The sequence below is a fragment of the Plasmodium fragile genome (assembly GCF_000956335.1).
Source record: "Plasmodium fragile strain nilgiri unplaced genomic scaffold supercont1.94, whole genome shotgun sequence".
Taxonomy (NCBI): domain Eukaryota; phylum Apicomplexa; class Aconoidasida; order Haemosporida; family Plasmodiidae; genus Plasmodium; species Plasmodium fragile.
Window position 1 is genome coordinate 12,847 of NW_012192674.1, and position 27,529 is coordinate 40,375.

Sequence of the window (27,529 nt, forward strand, 5' to 3'; positions counted from 1 at the left end):
AACACTTACCTCCATATTGCTACGTATTCCATATGCAAAAAAAAAAAAAAAAAGTTGCACAAAAATATGACCAGTGCCTGGTGAGAGGAACGTCCTGCACGAATGCGCTTTTTTTTTTTTTTTTTTTTTTTTTTACAATACATGGGAGAGCGGAAAATGCCCATTTTGGAAAGCCTTCACTTCGTTGGGTAGCGGATACCCTTACGAGTGAAGTCGCCCTAGCTCACGTGCATCGTATCAAATCCCGTCACATCACACCCCAGCCCGGCGCGCGTTGTACACTTCTCCACCTTGAACGAGGAAGCATGCCCGGTGGACACGAGCGAGTTTACGCTTGCCCGATTAGCAGTGACTGCAATGCGCGGAAGTCAGTAATGCAAAGAAGGGACTCCTCAGCAGAAATGTACACCCCGCCCCCAGGAAAGGTGTAACAATTTGCTAACCAAAAAAGAGAGAAAAAAAAAATAAAAAAAAAGCTAACACGAATGGGCAGAACGTTATCCCCTTTTTCTCCAAGAGCACAATGCTTAATTTGAAAGTTGTAAGAACTTTACAAAAGTCGCCAAGCGGAAAAAGGACCACGTCTCGTGCCAAACTGTCCTTCCCATCATTACACCACCATAAAAGCGAATGCAAAAAAGGACTTCTTACTATGCACATATGTTCATAGCACAGGGGACACGCAGCAGGAAATGCAACCCTAATACAGGAGCACATATTATTATCATTTGTATTGTCACCCCGAGCATTGTCCTAATCTCACTTTGTACCAAACACAGACGCAGGGGGATTTACACTGTCCCCTCCCCAATTTGTTAACACCCACAATATTCAGCTTACATAAAGAAAACGACTGGAATAAGAAAGAACCGATGTAACATACTCTCAATGAAAAAAATATGTTAACCGTATTAGCGTACATCCAAGCAGAACCATCCCTATGCCACCCCACCCCCCTCGACCAGTTTTGTCAAGTCCCTTATGTACAAATCAGCCCTGTGTGTTCTTCCTATCCTCGTGTATGCCGCCCTCCATTTCACCCAAGCAGTGACCAGGCAGAAGAGTTTGTTTATAACCCCAGTGTGTAACCAAATACAGACGTACAAAACTTACAATGAGTCGCCCATCAGCATGAAGAGGTGGACCACATGGAGGAAGACAACGAGGCGAATTCCTCGTAGGAACGTTCATGTCATATATAACCGGGGCAGAGATAGCAGCGTATTAAAGGAAAGAGAAAGTGATACCATTGAAATGAACGGAGTAGTGGACCAATGTCTGGCCAACACAAACTTTGTGGTTCGAATTCCAAATGGAGAAACCTTCTTGTGCTTCATCTCAGGAAAATTAAGAATCAATAAGGTAAAAATTAACCTCGGGGACATGGTTAAAATACAGATTCATAAGTTGAACTTTGAGAAGCGCAGGGGGAAAATTGTGTTTAGGTATTTGCAACACGCCGCACTGGGGGGGAAGAAGGGGTGAAGGGGGAGGGGCGCATGATTGGTATTGCGAGGTAGAGGAAAATGGACCGGACCCAATTACACACCCTGCATCGCTGCAGTTTTAGTATATAAATATTGTCCACCGCAGGTGAACCAATCGCATCATGCAATTTTTTTTTTTTACTCGTAGATTTTTGCTTAGTTTGGTTGAGCATCGTCCCATTTAAAATTTTCATCTGCGCATTAGCCGCATAAGTGCTGCCCATTTTTTTTTTTTTTTTTTGTCACGTCCATCTGTTTATCTTTTTTACACGCACACCTATTTGTTTTAATTTATTTTCCGTGGGGGACATAGAAAAAAAAAAAAAAAAATCTCCATCCAGGGAGAGCCATTTTCCCCTAAATTGAAACTCCCCTAAAGAGGGAACATCACACAAAACACATTTACATAAAAAAAAGGTTCAAATCCCCTTTTGTCTTAACATGGGTGTAAAATGGGGAAGGGCAAAGCGGAATGGCACTTGTTCCGTGTGTTCCCTCAAAGCGTAATTCGGTTTTGTTCATCCCGTGGTTGCGCATGACGGCAATTGGGGGCTTCCCCTTCCATGTGTAGCATTCATGTAAAATGAGTGAATAGTCCCTGTCAAGCGCATACCACTAATTATTATTACACATGGTAGGGGAGGAAGGGACGTCCAACAAAATGTGTACAACAAACGGGCGCTTTGTAGCACTTGGTTTAACAATATTGAGGTCGGCTCAATTTGGAACGACATGCAAAAGAGTCTAATTTCAAAGGTTGGCAAGGACGCAGTGTAAAAAGTAGCAACCCGATATTTACGAACATGCAAATGAGCAGTGACGTGGTCCAACTGAGTGTAGCTACATAACGTATGTTTTTATTTCATCATTGGAGCAATTACCGATATGGGGACACACCAACCCCTGCACAAGTAAACCCTGCACTCCTCACTACAAAGGTTACAATACAAATGATTTTTTCTTAATGCGAATGAGGATGCATAGACATAAAATGTGAAGGCCTTACCTTTTAAGGCAAATGCGTGTATCACTCTTTAAAAGTTGCAAAGAGGAAAATTGATTTTATCCTTCTCTGGTTGCATTTCTGTTCATGCAAAAAATACAAATGTAAAAATGTATAATGTGATACATTATGTGATGAACATCCAGTGGTCAAATAAAAAAAAAAAGGATAAATATTTTTGCGCAAAAAAAGAACAAAAAAAGAAACTTCTTTGTCGTTGTCCCCTCTTGTTCGCAATTCATCTTGTTAACACGCAAATATTTCCTTTTTTTTCTGTTTTCCCCATCGCAGCGTTTGCATATGAGATGCCCCTCTGACTTGATGCATATACACAGGCTCACATTTACAATTCCCACTTTATATACACTTATATATTTTACATTTGCATTTCCGAGTGATGGCCCACTTCAACTTCCCTTTTCGAGTCCATAACGACACTTCCTTTTACGACCGCATTGGGTATAGATCCCCCCAAGAACAATAATGCTATGTGGGGACTAAATGATACTATGAGCACGTCGCTGCTGCAGTCGCAAAAGGAAAAAAAAAAAAAAAAAAAAAAATTTATATATTTACAGTTAAAGAATTTCATTTTTTTTAGAAAGAAAAACATCAGAAAAAAAACAAATGTTACACCTCAGGGGGTTGAAACACGGGAGAGACACTCCCCCCCCTTTTTTTTTTTTTTTTTTTTTTTTTTTTTTTTTTTTTCCCCTCATCCACATTTTGGGTGCTTCAATATTCATGGCGCTGTTTTCAAAACATGCCAAGTAGAGAATGTGCCACGCTGTGTTTCGTCATTTTTTTGTAACAGTTGAGAGAAGTAGCCCTTATTATATTCAGCCCCACCCTCTCCCCCTTCCTTAACTGCACAAGTGAGAATAAGCATCCACACTCCAAAGAGTTGTTTTTTTTTTTTTGTTTTTTAAAAAAGGGACACTCAAAGAAGTAACGGCGGAGTGCTTCCTATTCTCCAATACGATCATTTTAGAAGCAGCTAGGAAAGCAGGACATAGAGAAGAGCAAAGCTGATCCAACAGAGTCAATATATACAACACTTCCCCTCCTCAGAGTGTGAAAAGACCAAAATGAACGAACCAACTGATGGAAAAGCCAACGATAGGAAGAGGAAGAAGCCGGATGATAATGCAGAGGAAGGAGGAAAGGACCCAGGAAAGTCTAAGAAAAAAATAGAATTTGAAAATGACGAAGAGTATGAAAAGTATCTTTTGAGTAACTTCAAGAAGGGGTCTGTCGGTGGAAACGGAGGTGACGGTCGGCATGGAAGTCGCCACGATGGACGCCACGAAGGACGCCGCAACAACCGCCATGAGAACAGTCCCGCCGAGGAGTACACCCTCTCCGATATGGTGAAGAGCTTCTACAACGAAATGAAGAAATACAAAACTGTGGACGACATGGCAAACGAAATTAAAAGACTAGCAGTACAAAACATTAGGAAGAATTTGGAAATTATTTGTAACAACGAATGCACCAGCTCCTTCTTTGTGGAGAAGTACAGAGTGAAATACATTAACGAGCAGGTTGAACTCAATATTAAGTCAGCACAAAATTATTTTAAAGAATTTTTAATACTTTACAATAGCAACAATTTTGACAACTTCAGCTTGGAGGTGAATACCAACGTAGAAAAGAAGGGCAGGCAAGAGGACAGCGCGGAAAAGGACAAGGATGACGAACAGGGTGAAGAGGAAGTCAATCATGGAGAGGACGACCCCCCAGTGATGGACCACTCACAGAATAGCAACGGGGATGATAGTAACAACAGTGAGAAGTGGCCAAATAAAAATCAAATGAATGGGGAAAATGGACACGAAAAAGAGGACATGTATAAAGAGAACACATGGAAAGAAAAAATGAAATGCAAAATTGAAAATGCAAATGAAAATACAAACGTGTTGATAAAAATTGTCAACTACCTATCCAGCACATCACTACACATTGACCACATACCAGTTAATATAAAAAAGTTCGATGTAGTAAAAAAATTAAACGAGCTCAATTATGGTATATTAAATGCGAATATATGGGATACGTATAGTTCAAAAGAAAGCAGACCGTTCTCCTTGTCCATCTCCACAGTTCCTTCCTTTTACAGAAAGGCAAATATATATTTTAAAAAGCACAACAAAACGAGTGACCTGTTAAGCGCCCTGCGTGAAAAACCACGTAGTGTTCAAATCAATGGCTGGTACTTAAACAATGTGAAAAGGAATAACTACAATTATGTGGACTTGCGAATTTGCCCCCCTATATGTTCCCACGTACAAGTAATTAAAGCCGATTATGAAAAGGCTAAAATGTTGGTTAGAACATTGGATGCATCTTGCCATATCGATGCTGATCTCCTGGGGCGCATTCAGGAAGAGGACTTTATTGAGGTCAGGCAGAAGAAGAGGAAGGTGGGGGGGCAGGAGGAGGGTCAAGCGGATGGAGAAGGTGGTGATGTGGCCACCGAAGCGTTTGCAAAAAGTAATAGTAATAGTAGTAATAATGCTGTTGGGGGGAGTGACGACCAAGTGGGAGACAGCCCTATCATACAGATCATCGAAGAGAACAAAAATTTCAGTGTGACCAACAAGCTAGATATCCTAATTATGTACCTCCGATTTGTGCACAACTTTTGCTACTACTCAGCGAGGAAATTCAACACGTATGATGAAATGGTCAGGGAGTGTGGCTACTTTTACCTCCGCGTAAATATGAAGAATAAATTTTACAACAATTTGATCCCCATTTTTTACGAAAATTTTAACGTGAGCAAATTGGACCAGTACGGCCAGCGTGATCAATGGGCGCAGCAGGGGAATGGCTGCGAAGGCGGAAACGATGACGACCTTGTGGATGGAACAGCTGAAGGGGAAACACACACCCCTACCTCCTCCCCTCTACACACCCTAAAGAAGAAGTACTTTGACGACGTGGGCAGTGTATCAGAGTACCAACTCAAATGGCTTCTCCACTTTGAGGCAGAAATTAAAGACGCCATAAATACAAACTACAATGAACAGATAGAAATCGAAAAGACAAAAGAATTTATGGAAAATTTGAAAAACAATTATATCCTGAAAGCGAGTGATAATCCTCGTGACAACCCTCGTGACGATGGCAAAAGCGAAATACGTTGTGCCAAGTGCAAGAAACTTTTTAATCACATTAAGGACGTCCCTAACCACATCTTCATTAAACACAGCCAAATTAAATTAAAACTCATCACAGAAACGGAGGCGGAAATAATGAAGAAATGTTTTTACGAAGCTCCGCACAGTTTTCACTTCCTTTTTATGATGGAAAAAAAATATAATTCTGGTCATTCGAAAAACCATGTAAGTAAGAATATTTTTAAAAAACCCAAAATTTTTAAAAACCAAAATTTTCACCTCTTGCCAAACAGCGCGAAGAATGATTACAAAGATTTTGACGACCCCAGCTCGAATGTCTTTGAGAATGTAAAGCAGACTGCTAACAAGAAGAGCGACTTTTACGACGACACGTAGAGGAGGGGGGGGAGGGGGGCGATTGTGTTATAACGCAAGCGTTTTATGTGGTGTACATGCCCCCATTTGGTGCATTAAAGCCGTCGAGGAGAAAAACTTCACATCGTGAGCTGCACGAATTGGGAGAGCGAGCCGCTCAACCAAAATATGGACCCTCAAATGAGGACAACTTTTTTTATATAGGCAAAAATTGTTGTACATGCACATGGATGATGTTGGGTCGGTGCTCCACCACTGCTGCTGTTATCCCTTCCGGAGCGTGTACTGGTGGAAAACGCAAGCGCGTTGCACAGATGTATAATAATATGTGTGTTTAGTCCCCCTCCCTCTTTAATGGGATAGCCACCCGCGACAGGGTACCATCTTTTTCCAGTTTGATTAAATTCGACACCAGAATTAATTTTTTAAAAATCCCTTTTTGTTTTTTTTTTTAAAGAAAAATACAATTTTGTGGGAAATTTGGACAAACTGAAAAAAATGCTGCAAATTTTCATCTCGCAAGGAGGTGGTAAAAATGTAGCCACAACATAAAACAGAGCTGCTTTGCCTTCCTTCTCCCCCCCGTCTTACATAAAGCCGCAAATACATAAAGCAACAACACACGTCGGCTACGAAACTACGAGTGTTTGTGTGGGGGCGGCGATGTTACCAAGGAATTGGGGGCAGCACTTTTCTTTATTTACATGTACTAGTGTAACGGTATAAGTTTTATCGTTATACCATGTAGACATATCGGAAGCTCTCCATACGAAATGGAGTGAAACGTGGCTACCAACCCCTTACCCCTTTAATTATAACATAGTCCAACTCATTCGAACGCAATGGCCCCTAAACAATTTGCCTTAAAAAAAAATGAGAGAAAAAGTCAAGGCAATAAATAAAGAAAAGTACACCACAGCAAAGTAGCCACATTTCGTGTACACCCTTTAGGTCAATTTGAGAAAGTCCAGGGGGGGTATATACTTTTTGCCGATTTTTTTTTTTTTTTTATCCACATAGGTAATACACTCATGAAATGTTTACCTTTGCCTACCTACGCATGGCAGGCATTTTGGTAAACCTTCACCCCACGCAGCCATAAATTAGAAAAAGAACCACTCCAGTTTTCCGCTTTCTAGCCAGCAGGAAAATTTATCACCCATGAAAGTAATACATAAAATAATAATATGTGCAAAACGCAAGGGGGTGAAGACGTCGAATTTTTTTTCCTTTTTCGTACCAATATATATGTAACAAATAAAGTACCATTGCTTCTCTTCTATAAATAAAAAAAAAAAAAAAAATACCTCTGCAAGATGGTTACTTAAATTGTCATATGGTTACATGGGAATGCGGCGCAGAGGCAATTAATCCAGCGCATATATATTGCTGTGCGGCATAAAAAACGGCCATATGTACATGTACGTAATATTTTTACGTTTGTTCATATGAGGTTATAAATTCTTGCTCTCCTGCACAGAAGTATAGCAAACTTATTTGCCTCGAATATTTATAACGCCCTTTTAATTTATTTTTCTTTTCCCGTAATTTTGACCCCAGAGGGAAAAGCCAAGCAGATAATTCTTTTCTATATAATTTATTCCCAGCTGAGTCCAAGGGGGAAAAAAAAAAAAAAAGGAACATATATAAAAAATATGGCTGTTCAGAATAAATAGAGAAGAAGAAACAGTGGTCAACAAGTGAAAGCTCAATATGCTTAGGGGATCTTCCTAAGAGAGTAAAACACAGAGCAGAATAGTGCAACAATAGAGAAGCCGCTTTGGGGATGCCCACAAGGAGAAAAAGATATCCACACGCATATCATTGAAGTGGAGCGGCGTGCAAATGCGCACAGTTACATAAATAAAACATAATCCTTTATACATACTCGTACTGCCAAGTGGGGGACATCAAAATGTGGAGGACAGCAGTAGGAAGCTACTTCGGTGGTAAGAGCGACACCAAGGAAGACGAGGAGACAGCTGCGGCTGATGATAAGCCAAATAATGAAGCAGCAGACGCAAACCCCAGGGAAGAGCAGAACGAATCCCAAGGGGAACCCAATGAGGAGGAGGGTCCCAAGCCAACTACAACTCGAAGGGGAAGGCCTTTCACAAAGAAAGGGACCAAGGGTCAGCCTACTAGCCAGGGTGCAAAAGGGGCATCGGAAAATAAAGAGGCGCCTGATGAAAAAAGTAAAGTTGGTAGCGGTGACACCAGTACTGTTGGTGGAAGTGAAGCAAACCAGGGCGACGTCAACGAAGCCAGCGATCCAAAGGAAAAGAGCGGGGACGCAGGCGAGAATGCGCATGAGGCCATAAGTGTGAAAAAGAGAAGAAACAGTAAAAAGGAGGAGGAGACACAATCGAAACCACTGCAACAGGAATCGCCGCATGAAGCGGAAGAGGGCGCGAACGAGGCAAATAATGCGTCAGACGAAAAAAAGGCAAAAGATAAAATTCGAGAAAAGGCGAGCAGTGACCTACAGGAAAAGATGAAAATAATTAAAGAGAAACTCAAATCGAGCGAGCGCAATCAAGGGGCAAGCATGGAAAAGCACCAGGACAAAGACGAGGAACGCAGCAAAAGAAAGCACAAGGATGTGCCATCAGATAGTGACGATGGCCACTCTTCTAAAAGAAAGAGGCGAAGCGGAGAAAGGGGCATGGATGAGAGAGGAGAAAATGTAAGTAGGCACCGACATAGGAGCAGAGAAAGAGAGAGGAGCGAAGAAGGAGATAGAGACAGAGATGGGGATAGAAGCTTAGAAAGAATGCGAAGCAAGGATCTGGCCAGGAGCAGAGGCAGGCACCGAAGCAGAAGTAGACATCACAGTAGAAGCAGATACAGGAGCCGAAGTAGAGGAAGACACCGCAGTAGAAGCAGAAGCAGAGGTAGGCATAGAAGCAGACACCGAAGCAGAAGAGGAAGAGATAGGAGCAAAAGGTTAAGTAACAGTGATAGCGACAGCAGCAGTGATGAGAGACATCACCGTCACCATCACAAGTCTAGAAGGAGAAGAAAAAGAGGTTCCATAAATAGTAGTGATAGAGAACATTCCAGTGGAAGCACAGGAAATAGAAATGGATATGACAGGAAAGACAGATCATCTTCTAGCGACAGAAGAAGTAAAGAAACTAGGAAAAAAAAAAAGACAAAATGGGATACTGTAGATGAAAATTTATTGAAAACCCATTTGTTAGATAACAGTGCCAATGGACTACTTCAACAGCAGAATTTAGCACTAGCTAATGGTTTGGGTCCAAATAACAAAGTGGCCCCTGTAGCTAGAAATCCTTACGAAGTGGAAGGAGATAAAAAGCAAAGAAAATTATACATTGGTAATATTCCTCCCAACTCCAAACAGGAAGAGTTATTGGACTTTTTCAACAACACGTTAGGATCCATTATAAAAGGTTCCAGTTTGGAAATAAAAATAGGAGACATTGTATTGATGCCAATATTGAAGTGTGAAATATTTAACGTCGAATCTAGGTTTTGTTTTCTTGAATTTAGGAGCCTTGAAATTACATGGCTTTGTTTAAGGCTAGATGCCATTTCGTTTAATAATTTTGCCTTACGGATAGCTAGACCACATGATTTCGTTCCACCCCCAGGAGGGGACCCAGCACTGACTGTCGTATTTACAGATATCAACCACGAAGTATTCGAAATGGTCAAGCCGATAAAAATCGCTCCTGTAAGAAGTACAGGAGATGATGATAACAAATTATATATACAGAATTTGCCCCATGATTTGAGAGATGATCAGATAAGAGACCTTCTACAGCAGTTTGGAAAACTAAAAGGATTTAACGTTATAAAAGATCAAAATACTGGATTGAATAAAGGCTATGGCTTCTTTGAATATGAAGATAGTAATTGCACACCTATTGCCATGCACGCTTTGAATGGCTTTGTGTGTGGGCAGAATATACTTAGCGTAAAAAAAGCTACATTCGGAAAAAGCCAAAATAGTAGTACGCAAAATGCAAACACCATAACTTTGGGAAGTGGCAGTAACGATTTGCCAGTGTCACTTTTGCCAAATTCCATTTCGCAAAGAATTCTGAGTAATTCCCTCATAGGCTTGCAAATTCAGGCTTCCAGAAAAATTGGTGAAAAATCCTCTCGAGTGGTTCAACTCACCAATGCTGTTTTTCAGGAGGATTTACTTATAGATAGTCAGTATGAAGAAATATTAAGGGATGTTAAGGAAGAAGCTGAAAAATATGGGCCCCTTCAAAATATTGTAATTCCCAAACCAAATAAGGATTTGTCCTACACGGAAGGTGTCGGAAAAATTTTTCTTCATTACGCAGATGAAACTACGGCCAGGAAGGCCCAGTATATGCTTAACGGGAGACTGTTCGAGAAGAGAGTAGTATGCGCTGCGTTTTACTCAGAGGAGAAGTTCCTTGCGGGAAAATACGTCCTCTCATAGTATGCATTGGTTTCCCATGGACGTGGAAACCTAACGGATGGACAAATCTAGCAAGAGAAAAAAAACGCACCATTTGGCGCAGCTTAGCCCGCTTTGTGACTTGTAACTGTAATGGCCTGTGTAGTGAAGGAATAAAAAAACACAAAAACAAAAGAGCATATAGTATAGCAGAACAGAAGGAAACATAACAAAATCTTAAACGTTAATAAATTTTCTATTTTTTTTATTTTCTTTTTTATTGTCTGCACCGTTCATAATTTTTATCCGTATTTTTAGCTACACAGAAAAAAAAAAAAAAAAAAAAAAACTAGCCAAAACACGTTGCAGCTAGCCAGAAAAGGTCACCCCCAAATGGGAACAACAGAGACGTGGAATATTTCCAAAAAAGTCTTCCCTGTTTGGATATTCCCCGCACCGAGGTCCTTACCTTAACTACCTCCTTGTGTAAATAAGAGAATAAATCGAAACCGCTTACCCCACGCCTTCTCGCCCTCCTCTGTTTATATATATCCCGATTTGTTCATATCATCCCAAACATACGACTTGTTATTTTTTTTTTTTTTATTTTTTTACACTTGTAATTAAAAAAAACATAAGACATTTCTTTCCATTTAAGATAATGAGTCATGTTTTTCACCTTAAATTTCGGTGCCTAGTTGGGTGCGACACGCGCGTGTGAATCTTCCTTAAATGGCGCAAAAGGCATATATATAATATGAGCTGGAAGAGGCAACTCCGTACGGGGAGAACAGTGTCAAATAGTGTTGCTACTCGCCCCTTCTTGCTTAGAAGTTATGCGCGGGGAGAGAGTTCCACAATTGGATGTTATTTTTTTTTTTTATTAATCCAAAACATGGCTATTAAATCTGCAAGAATGTGTCATAGAACTGGCAAAATGCAATTTTAAAAATGGTTCCATTTTGGAGGTGGCCTATTTCAGACCCCATCGACAATTCATTGTTAAAAAAGGTGACAGCACGTTTGGGCATATCATATCCTGTGTCATCATACCACAAGTCATGAAATAAAATAATTTTTTTATAAGGTACATTGTGTATTTCAGTTTTTTTTTTTTCTGTTAATTTGATACAACATAAAATGTGTTTTTATATAGTTTAAAAAAAAAATGAGGCTTTAAAAATAAATATATATATAATATGTAACCACCTTTGTATTATATAAGTATGCATGCATGTACGTATGTGTAAGGTATGCACTTATTTATTATATATGATATGTTAGATATGCTACATTACTTGAAAATTAATTCAAACATGAGAGAGGCGAGCAACAAATTAAAAACACTACACACGGTCTGCTGTTTTGGTTCATATCGATAAATATATATGCGTGTATATATTTATTTATCTTCCTGTATTTATATATTTTAAAAAAATAATAATATAAGGAAGAATATATCCACTTGTATGTGCTGTGATGTGTAGAAAATAATGCACGTCGCATATACACTTACAAGAACGCCTGGAACACGGGCATATACACTCTACACGCAGGTATGCATATGGGAGCAAGCAGCTGTGCACACATATGTATGCACATATATATGTGTACATATATATATGGTTACATATGCACAACTTACACGCACACATATGAATATAACTCATTACATACGCATGCGCACATTTGATATGGTTGTATGATAGAAACAGTACATTGCAGTTTGAAAATGTATACAGAATAAGAATAGGATGATATTTTTTTTTTTTTTTAAATGTACAATTCTTATTTACAAAATATCATTGGTCTTAAAAATGAATCTCCCATGTGAACTCTAGTACTGACTTCTGCCTTCTTTGAAAAAAAAAAAAAAAAAAAAAAAAAAAAAAAAAAAAAGAGGGGGGGTTTACAAATAGTCCGCAACCTGATAGGGGGTAAAGGGGAAAAGGGGGAAAAAAAAAATTAAGCCACCGTGTGTGGAAATTACGTACGTAAATATGTATACATATATATATATATATATATATATATATATATATATATATATGCGTGTGTGTGTGCGCGCGCATGTATGCCAAAGCTGCATGCTGCTCCGTCGTAATTACCTCCAAGGGCATCTCCTCAATTTGAGTGCTGTAGTAGGACTCGATTTTCTTCAACTTGTCCTTCTCCTTGTCATCGTTGGTGACAAAGTTGATGGCAACACCCTTACGACCGAATCGACCCGAACGACCAATTCTGTGAATGTACGTGTCGGGTGAGGTGGGCAAGTCGTAGTTAATGACTAGGGACACTTGCTGCACATCAATACCTCTAGCTAACAAATCGGTGGTAACCAAAACTCTTGTAGAACCCGACCTAAATTCTCTCATAATTAAATCTCTGTCCTTTTGGTCCATATCACCATGCATACAGGATACGGTAAAAAGTCGGTTGTGCATTTCTTGGGTTAAAATGTCGACCTTTTTTCGGGTGTTACAATAAATGATACTCTGAGTAATGGTTAGGGTTTCATATAAATCACATAAGGTGTCTAATTTCCATTCTTCCTTTTCCACAGCCACGTAAAACTGTCGGATACCTTCCAATGTTAACTCATCCTTTTTAACTAATATAGTTTTAGGGTCTCTCATAAATCTGGTGGTCAGTTCCAAAATTTCTTGTGGCATGGTGGCAGAGAACAGGGCTACCTGGATATCTGGGACCAACTTTTTAAACACTTCATATATTTGTGCCTTAAATCCTCTAGAGAGCATTTCGTCTGCCTCATCCAAAACGAATAACTTCAACCTATCCACACCCAAGTGCCTCTTGTCAATCATATCGTACACTCTACCGGGGGTTCCCACAACCATGTGCACACCTTGCTTCAGTTTGTCAATGTCTTCTCGCACGACGGTACCTCCGACGCATGCGTGGCACTTAACCTTGAGGTAGTCTCCCAGGGCCAAAACAACCTATGCAAAAAATGGGGCATAAAAAAAATTGGACAACATTACGCACATTATGCCAAATGGGTAGAGGCGCCAAATATTAGCAAACAAAGTGGGACGCTCTGAGAGGATGTCTTCGTTTGGTCGACGCGGACACACGCATAGTGCGGCAGAGCACCGTGCTTCCCCCCAACCACACACTTACCTTCTGAATTTGCTGAGCCAACTCACGGGTTGGGGCTAAAATTAAAGCCTGGCAAGCAACAACATCGTAGTTAATTAATTGCAGAGAAGAAATGACAAAGGTAGCAGTCTTTCCCGTTCCTGATTGTGCCTGACCAATCGTGTCGTAGCCATTCAATATTGGCTTAATACCTCTTTGCTGAATGGCTGAAGGTTTTTCGAAACCGTAGGAATAAATACCTCTTAATAATTTTTCATTCAAACCAAGTGCGTCAAATGTGTCAACGATTTCTTCTGTGTTTCCTTCAATGTCGTTTTCATTGGTAAATTTTTCGTCCTTAGTGCTCATTTTCAATTAATCTGAGGTGGGTAAAAAGTATTTATACATATAAATATATAACTTCTTTACAACATATTGTGAAAAATGATGAGCAAAAGTGACTCCCGTACACATCAGGCTCGATGGAACGCAGGAGGGCACAACTGTACCACATGTAAAGGCTACAACACAGCGCGACTTTGGCTCATGCAAATCCGCTCGCATGCAATAGTGTATGAACACAACACGTTGCTACATAAATGCAATCATGCACGCTTCTTTGCATTTGTCTCATATCCCCACTCGCTAGCAAAAAAAGGCTGGCTTTTTTTTTTGTTAACGAATGGGGTAGACCGCAGACGGGACGTAAATTGCCCAATGATTAACAAGAAAGGTGAAAAGTCACACGGTTACATGTGCCGCTGTATGTGCAAACGGACACGCACATAAATACTCCGCTCCACTAGCACAAACATGTGGATTGAGCCCCCCCCAGGCGCACTCGAATTTTACCTGTGGGTAAAATTATGGCCTGGAGGTGATGAGTTCATGTTCAGCGTGGAAGCTTAACTAAAGAACAGGAGCATGTAATGTGTGTGCGCGCGGGATTTATATATGCACAGGTTATTTGTAGGGTCCTCTCGTTTGGGTTTATAAACGAGGAACTTTTTTACAAATACACGTAAATATGTAAACACTACATGCAGTGCGCTTCAGAACTGCAGCACGAAAGGAAAAACTGCGACTTAGTAACAAATGTTTAAGTAGGGGTACACTTATTAATGTGGATATAGTACAATTAGATATACTACGTATTAATGCATATGCAGTTGCCTGACTGTTTTATCTGACAGCTGCACGGGCATGTAACAAATGAACAGGGCAAACAAGCTAATTAAAAAAATATGTTCCTACTATGCAGCAGCACGTAAAGGCGTGCAAAGGTACGTACATTTTATATGTATAACAACTTGTACGTGGTAGGCAGTACTCACAAAATAATCGCCTCACGTTTACAATATAACAGTATTAAAGGCGCTTTATATGAACACAAAAAACATGAACGTTGGGATGAAAATAACGCAGGGAACTACAATATTTTTTTTTTTTTTTTTTGTACAACAAAGCTTAAGTTTCGCTTTCTTCTGTAACGTTGAGTTTGCGCTACGTTATAATTACGTTACGCTAACGTTATGTTGCTCGTTTTTTTGATTTTGCTTATTACTTTTACGTGAAAAGAAAAAAAAAGTACGCGGGGATACTAAAACGTGGGATTGGGATGTTTATCTTCTATATGAGTATAAATGTTATGTACGGCTTTGTACATATAATTAATTAAAACTCTTAATATGGGTTGTTTTTAAAGGATTTTGGGGTGGGGAAATTTCGACGTTTTGTTTTTGGATTGATACTTTTGTGGGGAAAAGAATTAAAATAATGTTTTAAACATTTGTTTTAATTTTATTTTAATTTTCTTTTTTTCAAGAATGATATATTAAATAAAAAAAAAAAGAGGAACCAGGAAAAAAGAAGAAAAAAAAAAAAAAAACCAACGGGTTTTTATGCGCTTTTTGGGGGTTGTTAATTTTTTGAAGCTAAAAATAAAAGCTACTTGCGGTAGGCACTTTTTTTTTTTTTTTTTGCTGCATGAGGGAAGGAACATATATATTAGTAGTACACGTATATGATTATAAATATAACATGAATATTAGTATGCAGGAGCAGGGTAGCACGCCGGTATATATATAAAAAACAATGTGGTATTTGGATGAGCATATCTCTAACCCGTATGCCATTGCGCACTTATTTGTATCCCTATTTGGCCTACGTGCACAAGCCCTAACTCTACCTTTACGGAAGGCTGATTGAAATATAATGGGCGCGGGAAGCAATATAATAGGTTTACTACCCAGGGTGGAACCACCTACTTTTTTTTTTCCTCAATACGTATGCAAGAATACGCGGCTGGCGCACGAGTGCCACCGTATGCACCATACGTGACGCGGTTAAAATGGCTCACATTGTACCCCTGAAAACGGCGCATAATTTTTTCCTGTACCCCGTAAAGCATATATATTTTTTTTAATATATTATGTATTATTCTTATACCTGTATATTTATATATATATAGGTATATTTTATATGCGTATGTTTTTTATATATGCTATATTTGAACCTGCTTGTGGGGCACAGCTTTGAGCCCTCTTTCGGGCTCATCACCGATCGGTTTGCCCCCTCTACATAGTAATAAATTTATATTCATCGCCTCGCCCCTATAATTTTTTTTTTTTTTGGCTCCTGCCCCCAATATATTATTGGGGGAAAAAGTGGTCCCCCCTTTTTTTTTTCTTTTTTTCTGGGTGTCCCCCCCACCCCCAGTTATTCTTCCCTTTACATAAGAAACAAATGGAAATTTTTCTCACCTATAATTTTTATATAAAATGGGAAAAAAGTGAAATACATTTTTTATTTGTTAAAATGCGACGTAAAATAGTATGTGAGAACATGTGTTAGCAGAGTATAGGTGTAAGTGTATAATAGCTTTGCCCCCATATTTGCTAAAACAACGGAAGCAGGTCCACCACCCCCTCCGCACACCGAAGAGGGGCAAAAAAAAAAAAAAAAAAAACGAAAGAAATAATTACCCTTCGTATACTGTGTAACGCCACTGTCCAAAGATGGGTTTTCTTAAAAAGTTCATATGAAACGAAAAAAAAAGAAAATCATTCCCCATTTTCACTAATGCCAGTGTGAAATTGCGAGATGGGGAAGTGCTTGTTATACAAAGGACCGCAAATACACATACAAATTCGCACATGTAGGCATGTAGCAACTCTGACGCACACACGTATGACTGTATGCATGTGCATGGGGGTGAGTAGTGGAATATTTATATCCACCTCGTAGCGTTCAAATTAGGCATCATTCCGTGATTAAGAAGCAGGGGGAAATCACATCCTGCACAACACACACACAAAAAAAAAAAAAAAAAAAAGAGTTACCCTTCCCCGTTGTGTCACTCGCAAAACGAGGCGACAGCATCGAGGGAAGAATTCACACTTCCAATATGAACAATTTGATGGCTACCAGAACAAAGACTTTCAAAAGAATGCTTCATATGCCTAAGTGCCGACTTGGCTCCCCGTGATGTGCATTTTAAAAACACATAATATATAACAAGCGGTACATTAACAAGGCAAATAGTAACAGTAGTGTATGCACAAAAGGCGAAATCAAATTTGAAAAAATATTCCATGTGAGAATCATGTAGTGTGCTTAATACAATTTTGTAGGCGATTAAAAATAAAATGAATATGGCTGCAAGCAGGAGGAAATAACAATTTCGTTTTGCAGCAGGAAGGAAAAGCACACTGTGCAACAGGTGCGTGATGAATAAGGGAGGAAACACGTACATTTCGTTATGTATGCCGAGGAGGTAGCGGTGATCTCGTTGGGTGGGAAAATGCCCTAGGGGATTAGTACAATCGGGTAAACCACCCCACATGTAGTGTGTGCAATAACCTCGCATGAATAGGACAAAGGCCTGGTACAGTGCAACCCACATGGCAACACAAAGCCATCTTAGGGAAAACAACCTGCGTTGTAAATCCCCCTTGCGCATTGCATTTCTCTGCAACAGATGGCAGTTAGCCCCACCAGAGTACCCTACACACGCCTCATCATTCTGCGAAGTGGAAATCATCACAAATGTAATGATGAACAAAAAGGCGAAAAAAGTGAGCAGGCAAATGTTGGAAAAGATCGATAACCAGCTAGCGAAAAAGTAAGAAAAAAAAAATTGTAAAAATAGAAATGTAAATCCTCTGTAATAGCTAGCCAAAAGGAAGGAATGAACATTCTCGCTAATTCTGTAACCATATAAAAAAAATATACACCCAAGGTCTTCAAATGATTGCACCTCGATATCTGCGTAGAGGTTACTGACATTAGTGTCTTTATGCTTATTCACCCGGATAGCTATATCTGACTCATTAAACATGTTTAAGTCCTTTGCATGGTTTCCTACTGAGCATAAAATGCCTCCGCCCCCATGATTTCCATCTACTGCACTGCGCAAACACCTAGCTATTTTCCCTTTTTGCATAGAGTTGCAGTCGTAAAAGAGGGCGCACCGAGATTGGATTAATGCCCTTATGAATTCCCTCTTCCCGTATTTTAAGTAGTAGTCAATTATGTCTCCCTTGACAATGTAAACACTGTTATAAGGAGGGGGAACTTTACGGAGTTTCTTTTGTGTATCGCTCCTTCGCCCAAGGTGTTGTTCGTTTTGCATGTTCCCCCCTTGGCATTCCCCGTCAAGCTTCCCTTTTTTCTCGGCTCCCCTAAATGGGCAGCTAAACTGGTGCAGCATTTCGCTGAGTGCATTTGTTAAAGCTCCATCGTCTTGTAGTGAAATCATTTTAGTCGCCCTTTTGGGTAAGACACTTCCAGCTGTGGAATGGAACAAAACAGTGTTAGTGTCCCCACACGTCTGTTGGGTACGCTGCAATTCTCCTTCAAAGCAATTTACGGTTTCATTGTTGTCTACCGTACCCCTGTCAACACCCCCCTTGACGCACCCGTTGGAAGCGCATGTTTCATGCATTGCATCATGTCTGGGTACAACCAATTTGTGTGAATTTCTATTCTTTTGCATCATATAGTCTTCGTGATCGCATCTGGCACAGTCTTCACTGCAGATGTTGCACGGGGATAACGTCCCCTTTCGAAGAGTTATACCCTCACTGGGTGATGATGCCCCCAAGTGGACAGCACAGTTGGTGTACGTACCCGATAGGCCTCTACCCTGGAACGCATCCAATGCCCCCATTCTGTTCCGTAACAACCGTGTGAGCCTTCCCTTACTCAAGTGACAAACGTAATGCCTTGGTTTAAGCAGCTGTAAAGACGTGGAGGTAGCTATAACACTTTCCTTCTTCTCCCCAGAGAGAATCCACGTTTTTATTTTCGCTCTTTTGAACAAATCAAAGCACTTTTTTGCCTGTTCATGGATGGCTTCCTTTAGCATCGCAATGGCGAGCACATTTATATTGTTAGCGAACACATTTTTAAAAAAAAGTTTCTTCTGCTCTTCGTTACTAACCCTTTTGTATTCATCTAATTCGTTCTGTGCAACTTCTCTGAAGGCAAAAACAACTACGCGAAAGCCTTTGGCACAAAAGAGCCTTAAAATCGACCTCAGTTTTTTTTTTCCCCTTTCACAAGACAACATATTAGCAATCTTTTCATCAGGCCCCTTAACCAGATTGAATATTTTTTCATTGTACGAGATGAGGGTGCATATGACTTGATCGTTACAGTCTAGGGACAGTCCTTCTATGATTTCAAAATTGTATGTCTTCACCTTTTTCCTTATTCCCTTTTGGTCCCCATTACCTGGGCGGCAACGACCATGCCGTCCACTTCTGGCGGTGCGCCTTTTCCCACAGCTCCTGCTGAAACGACCTCTTCTGCCGCTACCACTACTACTTCCTGGGCGTTCCTCCCACTCGTTATTAAAGACGCGCAACCGCTCACGTTTCACCTCGCCCCTGTCTACCTTTTCCGCCACGTTGGACAATTTAAAAATGCCGCCACTTTGTAGAGAGTTTTTAAAATGCCAGCATTTTTGCCTGACCTGTTCATAATTTTTTTTTTTTTTTTTTTGTTGCTTCTTGTGTTTCCTCCCCTCCGAAGAGCGTTCATTCGAGTTATTGCGCACATTTTTCTCCGTCCCTTTGGCCCTGCTATTTTTACTCAGACCGTTTTTTTTGTTTTCCCCTTTTCCATTGTGTATAATCGTAGGAGTTAAAATTCCAACAGAAATTTTGGACTCATCTTTTTTAAAAATGTCCATTCCGCAGGACTTCACAAAGTCTATGAACAAATTTTCCTCCAGGCGTGGAGAGTAAATGGAATCCCACTTTGAATGTAACGTACGCTCTTTTTCATTTTTTTCTAGAACCCCTCTTCTGCTAACCATTGTTATATTGCAAAATAGCATGCACAAAAGGGTTAGAAACATTTTGTTCGATTTTTCCGTGGTGCAATTTAAGATATCACTCAAGATTGTTCTGTACAACTTGTCCGCTTTATCGCCTTTCCTTCCGCCGTCCAGTGGGAGGCTGTGCCGATCTATGCTTTTCAAAAATGCACTGTTCCTTTGGGGCCCCTCTTTAGGGGGTGCACACACGTATGGGTTGAAGTCGACAAGGTGTAGAAGTGCTTGCAAGAGGCATCTCCAGTAGGAAAGGTTACCCTTGTGGCCATCCCTACGACTGTCATTGTGCCTACTACCCCCACTCTTGTCTTCCAACTTGTCAAGCAGAAAGTGCACCCCGCGCAGCTTCAAACCCAGTCCACCGACCACTTCATCCTTGTCGCACAAAAGAAAAGACGTACTGCTAATCCGATCAGCGATGTCAAAGTTAAGCAGAGAAAAGTGTGGAATGGCTTTTCCCTTCCGTAACATATGAAACGAAATTCTGCTGATGAAGTAGGCGTACATGTTATTGACGTAGGGCGTGTATGGGAGTAGCAGGAGGACGTACCTAACAAATATTATCAAGGCGCTTTTTCCAAGTGGCTTTTCTTCTTGTAAGCATAAGTAGAGACATATGATTAATACCAGAATTAGCCACATCCATAATGCTCTCCATTCCCCTTTACACTCTCCACCTGATATTTTTTTTCCCCTACTCACCATAATGCTTGTTTTCTTATCTGCTCCTGCGTAGGCCACGAGACCATATACTTTGCCCCGCACTATCTTGCTACCACACCAGATGACATTTTCTGTACCAATTTGTTCTTTGTAACTTTCTTCATTTTCGTCACGTAAGATAAGTGATGAACATTGAGAGTGAAATTTACTGATGTAGCTTTCGAAATGGGTGTCCTGTGATCCGCTTACGCGTTTGACGAAGTCTGTGCTGGAGACGTAGCCAAGATGGGCAGCCTTGTTAGTTGCGACAATTGTATCCCCCTCGGGTGGAGGACTTGTGCAGGCACCCACGACGGATGGTTCTTTAAAAGTGACTGCAGACCTCCGTATGAGGAAATCTACACATTGGTACGTCTTCTCAATATAGGTGTCCTCAATGACATAATTAAAAACCTCGCTCCCATGATGAAACTCGCTAGTGTCATTTTTGAAAAATGTGTTTTGCAAACATACCAAGTCGTTGTACATACTATTAACAAAGGAGTGATAATTATTAAGAATAAACAAGCCGTTCATTTTGTCCAACCGTTTATGCGGTTTTTCAAGCATCACTTTTATTTTTAACCTGAACAGGTCATAAATACTGGGTAAGTAAGACGTAAGCAGAATGCTCTTCCTCATTTTAAGGTCTGTCTTTCCGTCTAGATTTTTTGAAGACACGTACACGTCATCGTGGCCGCACTTTAGCAGAACCAGGTCTGCGGGGCTTTCGTCGTTTTCTTCCAGGTAAAGTACGTCACCCACCTTCGAGGGGAGGGAGGGGACAAATGGCAAACGGGTTTTAGCGGCATGAAAGCTAGCTAAAGCGGGTTAGTTAACAGCTTAATAAATCGGGTGAACATCTCACTTGGAAGACGGAGCGTTCACGCGAATGATAAGGAGAAGGGGCATGTAGGGGGAATCCCGAACTCATGTTGGCACCTTTTCCCCCTACCACGGCAGAGTGCACCTCTCCTCTGAGGACCTACCTTGACCTCAGCGCAAGGGACATCCATCAAGCCAACAGGAGTGACCCGCCTGCACGTCTTAGCGTTCACCCTCCGCTCAGTACCTATCCGCTGAGCTATTGTGTGAATATCTTTCAATGCAGAAAAGAAGAAGAGGAAGAAAAAACTAAGAGCAAAGTATGTATAATTATTTGTCCTAAAATAATATGTCTGTTGAAGTAAAAAGGATGTAAAAAAAATGAAAAAGTAAAATGTTCCAAGCCGGTTAATGATCACGCGAAGAATTAATTCATGTCTGTTCTTGTAGTGCATACAAATATACTCTCCATTGTTGTTGTTCCTTAAACGCTTCCCATTGGGGATGTAGTGTGCCTTCACACACTCTTGCTCGTACTTGCTTATTTTGCAAAAATTACTCGCTTCCTTCATTTCATTTCTGTGATAATGATGGTGGTTGACCGTGCTGTCTCGAACCATAATTTTTTTTATTAAGGACTCATCGCTGATGTAGAGATTATTTTCTGCATTGAAGGCCTTTAAATTGTTAACCTTCTGAATAAACAACTTTTTCATTTTTGCTATTTCTTTACACTCCTTATAATTTATATCTCCATTAGTGGAGCCCCACTTGTGCACGTAAAATAACATGTTCGTTAAATAATTTTTGCATATTTGTATGATGTGTTTGTTACACAGGTTGTCCGTTATCGGGTCAAGGAAAACGCATCGATCTAGCCTATGTAGGGTGGCTTGATTTTGTTCCTCTGCCTCTTCCAGACCGTTTGTTCGTGTCTTATTCCTTCCATTTTGAAACCGCACAAAGACCATCATATTTTCCCATATGTAGAAAAATCCACCCCATTTTAACAACCTCCCTATAGTTGTCCTTGTCTTGTTCCGGAGAAATGACCACACGGGGGAAAGGAACACCGTCACAATAATGTTACTTTTATTTTCGTTTACGTATTCATCGTCATTATAATATAGTATGGACACTCTCCTGTTCTTTTTGTATCCTTGTACACTCCATAATTTTGTCCTTACAATGTAGAAAAAACTTTTCAACTTGTTTAGGAATTTTTTTTTCTTTTTTTTTTTTTTTTTTGTGCTTCCCCCCTCTTTGCATATTCATTGCTATGTCTTTTATGTTAAGATGCATTTCGTTTACGTGAGATGTGGACAAATGGGTGTTCCCCTAGAATAACATTTTAGTCGCCCACGAGTAGATAGCTAAAAAAAAATTGGCCAATCGGACAACTATGAACGAGGGACTCGCACTATAAGGGAGGACAAAAAAATGCGATTTTCTCGCAAGAGAAAACTAAATAAGGGTAAACCCTTCCGAATAACGAAGCAAATCAATACATAGACAAGTGAAAAATCCCGTGGACGAAAAAGAAGACAGAAAAAAAAAAAAAAAAAAACGTCAAGTTTACATGCACAGTCGTCACGCATATGAGCCATTCCCTACCCTTCCGCTTTGTAATCTTAAGCGGGTACGACAAAATTGTGATTCGCCGATTTTTCCAAACCTACGAGATAGAAGTATTTCCGTTTTGTAGGTAGAATAAACGGCTGTTCAGCGCACGGCGCATTTAGTTCCTTTTTGCTATAGTATGTTATCTGTTCGTTTCGCTAGGTGTATTATTTTATTATTATTTTTTTTTTTTTTACCTGAACAGGTCATACTTTTTAAACAATGTGCAATTGTCCGGGTGGAAAAATTAAGCGGAAAAAAGGTCGAAGCTGCTTGGGGGGCGTGTCTCCCTGTCGCTGTCGCTTCAGCCCATACGTACACATGATGATTCAGCGGCATACGTGACAAAAATGGCCAACTTCGACGGCACGCAAATAGGGGCTGAGTTACATTTACCTACAGACAGTTGGCAGCCTCTACCCATACATGTGACAGGCAAATAATTTTGCGCCAATTAAAGTGAACAAAAAGTGTGCAATGGAGATACCAATAGGAATATATCCATACGGCTAAAAGGTGAAGGGACCTGGAAATTTCCCTTTTTATAATTTGTTGGAAAATCCCTCTGAATGAACGTCCACTAAACGATGTAACCATCCTTTTTGTAATTCATTCAGTGTGTTGCCTCGTTAAGGTAACAATTGTTTTTTTTTTTGTTCCATTTTTTCCATCATAGCAGGTGCTCATTTACATCGTCTGAATTGTCACACACGTGTGTATGCTAGATATATTTAACGGGAAACCACTTTGGAGGTTCTCCAAGGGGAATTCGTGCAAGCATGTACCACATGTTCTCTCATCCGTGGTACATGTGTCCACTGCGCCCCCTCTCTAAACATGTACCGCGTAAAATGCACGTAACCAAGTACTGTACGAATGAACCTTCCGTGTCATGTCCTCAGGGGATTCAAAAAGGAACAACAATAAAACGAGCGCTTAAGTGGGTAGCCCATGAGGTGCAGTGATGGTTGTGTACTATGTATGCAACTTTAAATGGTTTATGCGATGGCGGCGGTTAAAATGATGCAGGACTTATACACATGCGTATGCATGAAGTAGGTTTAATCATCTTGTATGCGCGCATGTGGATTAACTGGTCTGGAGCAATTCCCCACGTTTGCAATTTTGTGAAAAAAAAAAAAAAAAAAAGAAAAAGAAAAGAAATATATTTACATCTTAAGGTAGTAATTAACTGAATTTTAAAAAAAAAAAAAAAAAAAAAAAAAAAAAAAAAAAAACGATCCGATTTTTTTGCCATACTCGTGGCAACATAATTAAAGAGCCAAAAAATAAGGCACAAGATTTACACAAAAATTAAACAAGCAGAAATGCGAAAATGGAAAAATAAATTTGCTCAGAATGCCTTTTTTGACAGGAAAAAAAATTGGTACACTGTAGTATGAACAAATCCATGTGACGTGCCGCAATTTAAATGGCCCATTTTCGCCTTACGATTTTCCGTAAAGGCGTTTTGTTTTATTTTATTTGTTTTTTTTTTCTTTTTTTTTTTGCCATCATAACGAATCCCAAAGGAGAGGACAGTTGGAACATCCAATTGTTATATGTGCACAAAAGGACACGTACATTGTGTATATTTACCTATGAATCAAGCGGAAATGCGAAAATTTTCCCTCGTTTTTGCGCCCAAGGGACTAAATGCGTGTTTTGGCATCTTTCCACGCGCTACGTAAAGACGATTAAAAAAGGGGAAGGTGCGGCAGAAAGGAGTAGCAAATAGTGGCCAAAAAAGCATTCGCAGCGGATTAACAGAAGTTTAACACGCCTGGTGAATCGTTCCCAAGGATCAGCGCAGTCCAAACGAGCAGTGAGAAAACCCTCCCGTGTAGCAGTTCGATCAAACGTGAAGCACTCTGCACAAACGTGTGGCAAACCTTACGAACAGCGAGCATTCCCCTCCGAGCTGCTACCTGCGGAGCTCTTGGGCCAAAGACCTCAATTGACCATCCGATCAGTCAACACAAGTAGGGGAAAATGGTTCAGTTGGGCGAGCTCCTCGGCCAAATACCGCTAATAACTCGCTTATACCTCATCCTGTCCTCCATTCTTATGGTCCTATGCTCCCTGGACATCATATCTCCCTTGAGCTTATACCTAAATTGGAACCTAGTCCTAACTGAGCATCAGGTAGTGATAAAAAAACGGGCGACTACACAAGACAGCTGAGTAGTTTAGAAATGAACTTGTCCGTTTTTTCTCCTTATGCGTTATTCATTTTTGTTGTCTGTATCCTCGCCCCCCCCTCTCTTCACGTGTGACACTGGTTGAGTCTGTTCTGCATGCGCAGAGCTTGTATGCCGTAATAATACATGCAAAGGGGCAAAATACATTTCACCCCCCTGACCTTTCTCCCATTGTAGTACTGGAGACTCATCACGTGCTTCTTGTACTTCGGGTCATTCGGGATTCATTTTTTTTGGGATGCCTACGTTTTGTAATTACAACAACATAAGAGAGAAAGAACGCAAAAATGCCCCACCAGGGGTAGTACACATATAAACCTATTCGCGTTTACACATGTGGACGTGTCTGCTTCCCCCACTCATACGCACATACTGGCATTCACGTATTGTGAACACGATTACCAAATTAAAATCATTTTAAAATTAACCCCTGTTTCGTAACCATTATTCATTGAGCAAAACGATATGCATTTCCCCCCCCCCCCCTACAGAATATACTACTGCAGTTCACTGGAAGATGTTACCTTTAGAAATAACTCGGCCGACTTCCTCTGGATGATTATTGTATCCTGCATGATGCTGCTGGTATGTGCATGCAGCGCATAAAAGCGTTGCGATTAAACGTGGACCTCTCAACGAAGAATTATCTCTTTAGAGAGACGCACACATTGTGCATAGATGAACAAGGTTAAGGGGGACCCCTTAGGGGATAAGAAGCAAATGATATATATATTTTTTTTTCTTCCCCCACTGCAGGTCGTTTCGTACATTTTCGGAGGGGTGTACTTTTACAGCAGCTGCATAATAAATGTGATCACCTATGTGTGGAGCAAGAACAATTCCTCGGCGCGCCTGACCATTTTTTTTTTCACCATAAAGGCGTCCTACCTGCCGTGGTACGCCCCATAGGAGGACCGTGTAGACATAGCGACGATGTAGCGTGGCGATGTTGCAGCGTGGCACTGGGAACAGCATGGTAATAACAGCAACATGACAGACCTCATAAATCTCCCCTCTTTTCTTTTCTTTTCCACAGGGTGCTAACCGTTCTCTCCCTAATTGTCGATTACAACTCGAATGATAACTTTTTTGGTATTTTAGTTGGACATATCTACTTCTTCTTCACGAACGTATTCCCCCTCATGCCCGTCGCCAAGAACACGCAAATTTTTAAAACCCCCCAAATTTTGTAAGCAGAGAAATGAATATTAAAAGGAAATAAAAATATAAATGGCCAAAGACAGCCACAGTCTTATCACTTTTTACCTTGCCGGTCATAATTTTTTTTATTCCGGTCAGCTATTTTATGACAATTTTATGACCATTTTGACATTTTTTTTTTTTTTTTTCCCGTTCAGGAAATGGCTGCTCAAGCAGGAGCAGTAAACATGTGTGATTCTCCACATTGCAAAAATTACACAACGTGGTGTTTGTTTTTAAAATTCAAAATATCGAGGACCTCTCGCTTGGTCGTTTATGTATACCAATCCCTCCGCTTCTCCACAGAATCATGATGCTTGTATAATTAAAGTAGTTTGTTTTTATGTAAAATTTTTAAGTGCCGTACGTGTGCATGTGTGTTTACATGAGTATGCTCCTGCCGCAACGTACTTATGTCTTTGACCACATGCCACCACGCACAAGCCTCCATTCAGTGGTGAAGATAAAAAATCGATGAAGCAACTGCGTAACTTTACTGGCACAAAAGATCACCTTTGCGTCTTCGTAACACTGAAGCAGTGTTACAACGAAGTGGTGCTACGCCGCAGTGATTACTGCTGGTTCTCTCCTTTTGTGTTCCCCAAACCCTTTTTTTTCTTTTTTTCTTTCTTTTTTTTTTGTTAAATCTGTAATTTTAAACTTTTTTTTTTTTTTTTTTTTAGCAAAATTCAATTAAAAACGTTAGTTAATGGATCATTCATAAATACAAATTTTACACATGAACGGATTAATAATAACTATTATTTAAAAGATGATTCACTTTTTGTTAAAATAAGGAATGTAAAAACTAAAAAAAAAGAACGTACTTAAATAAGGAGGAAAAACAAATAAACAAAAAAAACAAGCCGTGCATATTTGCGCGTCCATGTGTTTGTGTCAAGCTGGCCATTTTAATTTTCGCCATTTTTTATGGTGCATGGTTTGCACACATTGGCGATTTCTTTTTTTTAATATGAAAAAATGGTGAATACACATTAGGATGATGAATGGGCAACACTTATTTTGTGCTGTTTCTGTATATCGCTTACCGTGCCGCGATTGGGCAGCATCTTCGTAAGATTTATGTCTAACGGGGGGGGCATGCTGTGAAAATACGAAAAAAAAAAAACAAAACAAAACAAAAAAAAAAAAA

At 40.1% G+C, this 27,529-nt stretch overlaps 6 protein-coding genes across 6 annotated transcripts; 4 read left to right on the forward strand and 2 right to left on the reverse strand.

The window, feature by feature from the left end:
• Positions 1-1,131: 1,131 nt before the first annotated feature.
• Positions 1,132-1,485, forward strand: AK88_05102 (translation initiation factor IF-1; the record flags this gene model as incomplete). The annotated part of the gene is made up of 1 exon (XM_012482704.1): positions 1,132-1,485. One exon carries the CDS (start codon positions 1,132-1,134, stop codon positions 1,483-1,485), a length of 354 nt encoding a protein of 117 aa, XP_012338127.1.
• A 2,093-nt stretch (positions 1,486-3,578) lies between these two features.
• AK88_05103 (uncharacterized protein) lies at positions 3,579-6,008 on the forward strand (the record flags this gene model as incomplete). Its single annotated transcript, XM_012482705.1, has 1 exon — positions 3,579-6,008. The coding sequence occupies one exon, from the start codon at positions 3,579-3,581 to the stop codon at positions 6,006-6,008; it is 2,430 nt and encodes an 809-aa protein (XP_012338128.1).
• Positions 6,009-7,902: 1,894 nt separating this feature from the next.
• AK88_05104 (uncharacterized protein) lies at positions 7,903-10,431 on the forward strand (the record flags this gene model as incomplete). The annotated part of the gene is made up of 1 exon (XM_012482706.1): positions 7,903-10,431. One exon carries the CDS (start codon positions 7,903-7,905, stop codon positions 10,429-10,431), a length of 2,529 nt encoding a protein of 842 aa, XP_012338129.1.
• Positions 10,432-12,298: 1,867 nt separating this feature from the next.
• AK88_05105 (eukaryotic initiation factor 4A) lies at positions 12,299-13,857 on the reverse strand (the record flags this gene model as incomplete). The annotated part of the gene is made up of 3 exons (XM_012482707.1): positions 12,299-12,316; positions 12,498-13,349; positions 13,531-13,857. 3 exons carry the CDS (start codon positions 13,855-13,857, stop codon positions 12,299-12,301), a joined length of 1,197 nt encoding a protein of 398 aa, XP_012338130.1.
• Positions 13,858-16,843: 2,986 nt separating this feature from the next.
• On the reverse strand, positions 16,844-22,329 carry AK88_05106 (uncharacterized protein; the record flags this gene model as incomplete). The annotated part of the gene is made up of 2 exons (XM_012482708.1): positions 16,844-21,295; positions 21,520-22,329. The coding sequence occupies 2 exons, from the start codon at positions 22,327-22,329 to the stop codon at positions 16,844-16,846; spliced, it is 5,262 nt and encodes a 1,753-aa protein (XP_012338131.1).
• Positions 22,330-24,967: 2,638 nt separating this feature from the next.
• AK88_05107 (uncharacterized protein) lies at positions 24,968-26,369 on the forward strand (the record flags this gene model as incomplete). Its single annotated transcript, XM_012482709.1, has 5 exons — positions 24,968-25,120; positions 25,354-25,427; positions 25,668-25,761; positions 25,933-26,072; positions 26,213-26,369. 5 exons carry the CDS (start codon positions 24,968-24,970, stop codon positions 26,367-26,369), a joined length of 618 nt encoding a protein of 205 aa, XP_012338132.1.
• Positions 26,370-27,529: the final 1,160 nt, after the last annotated feature.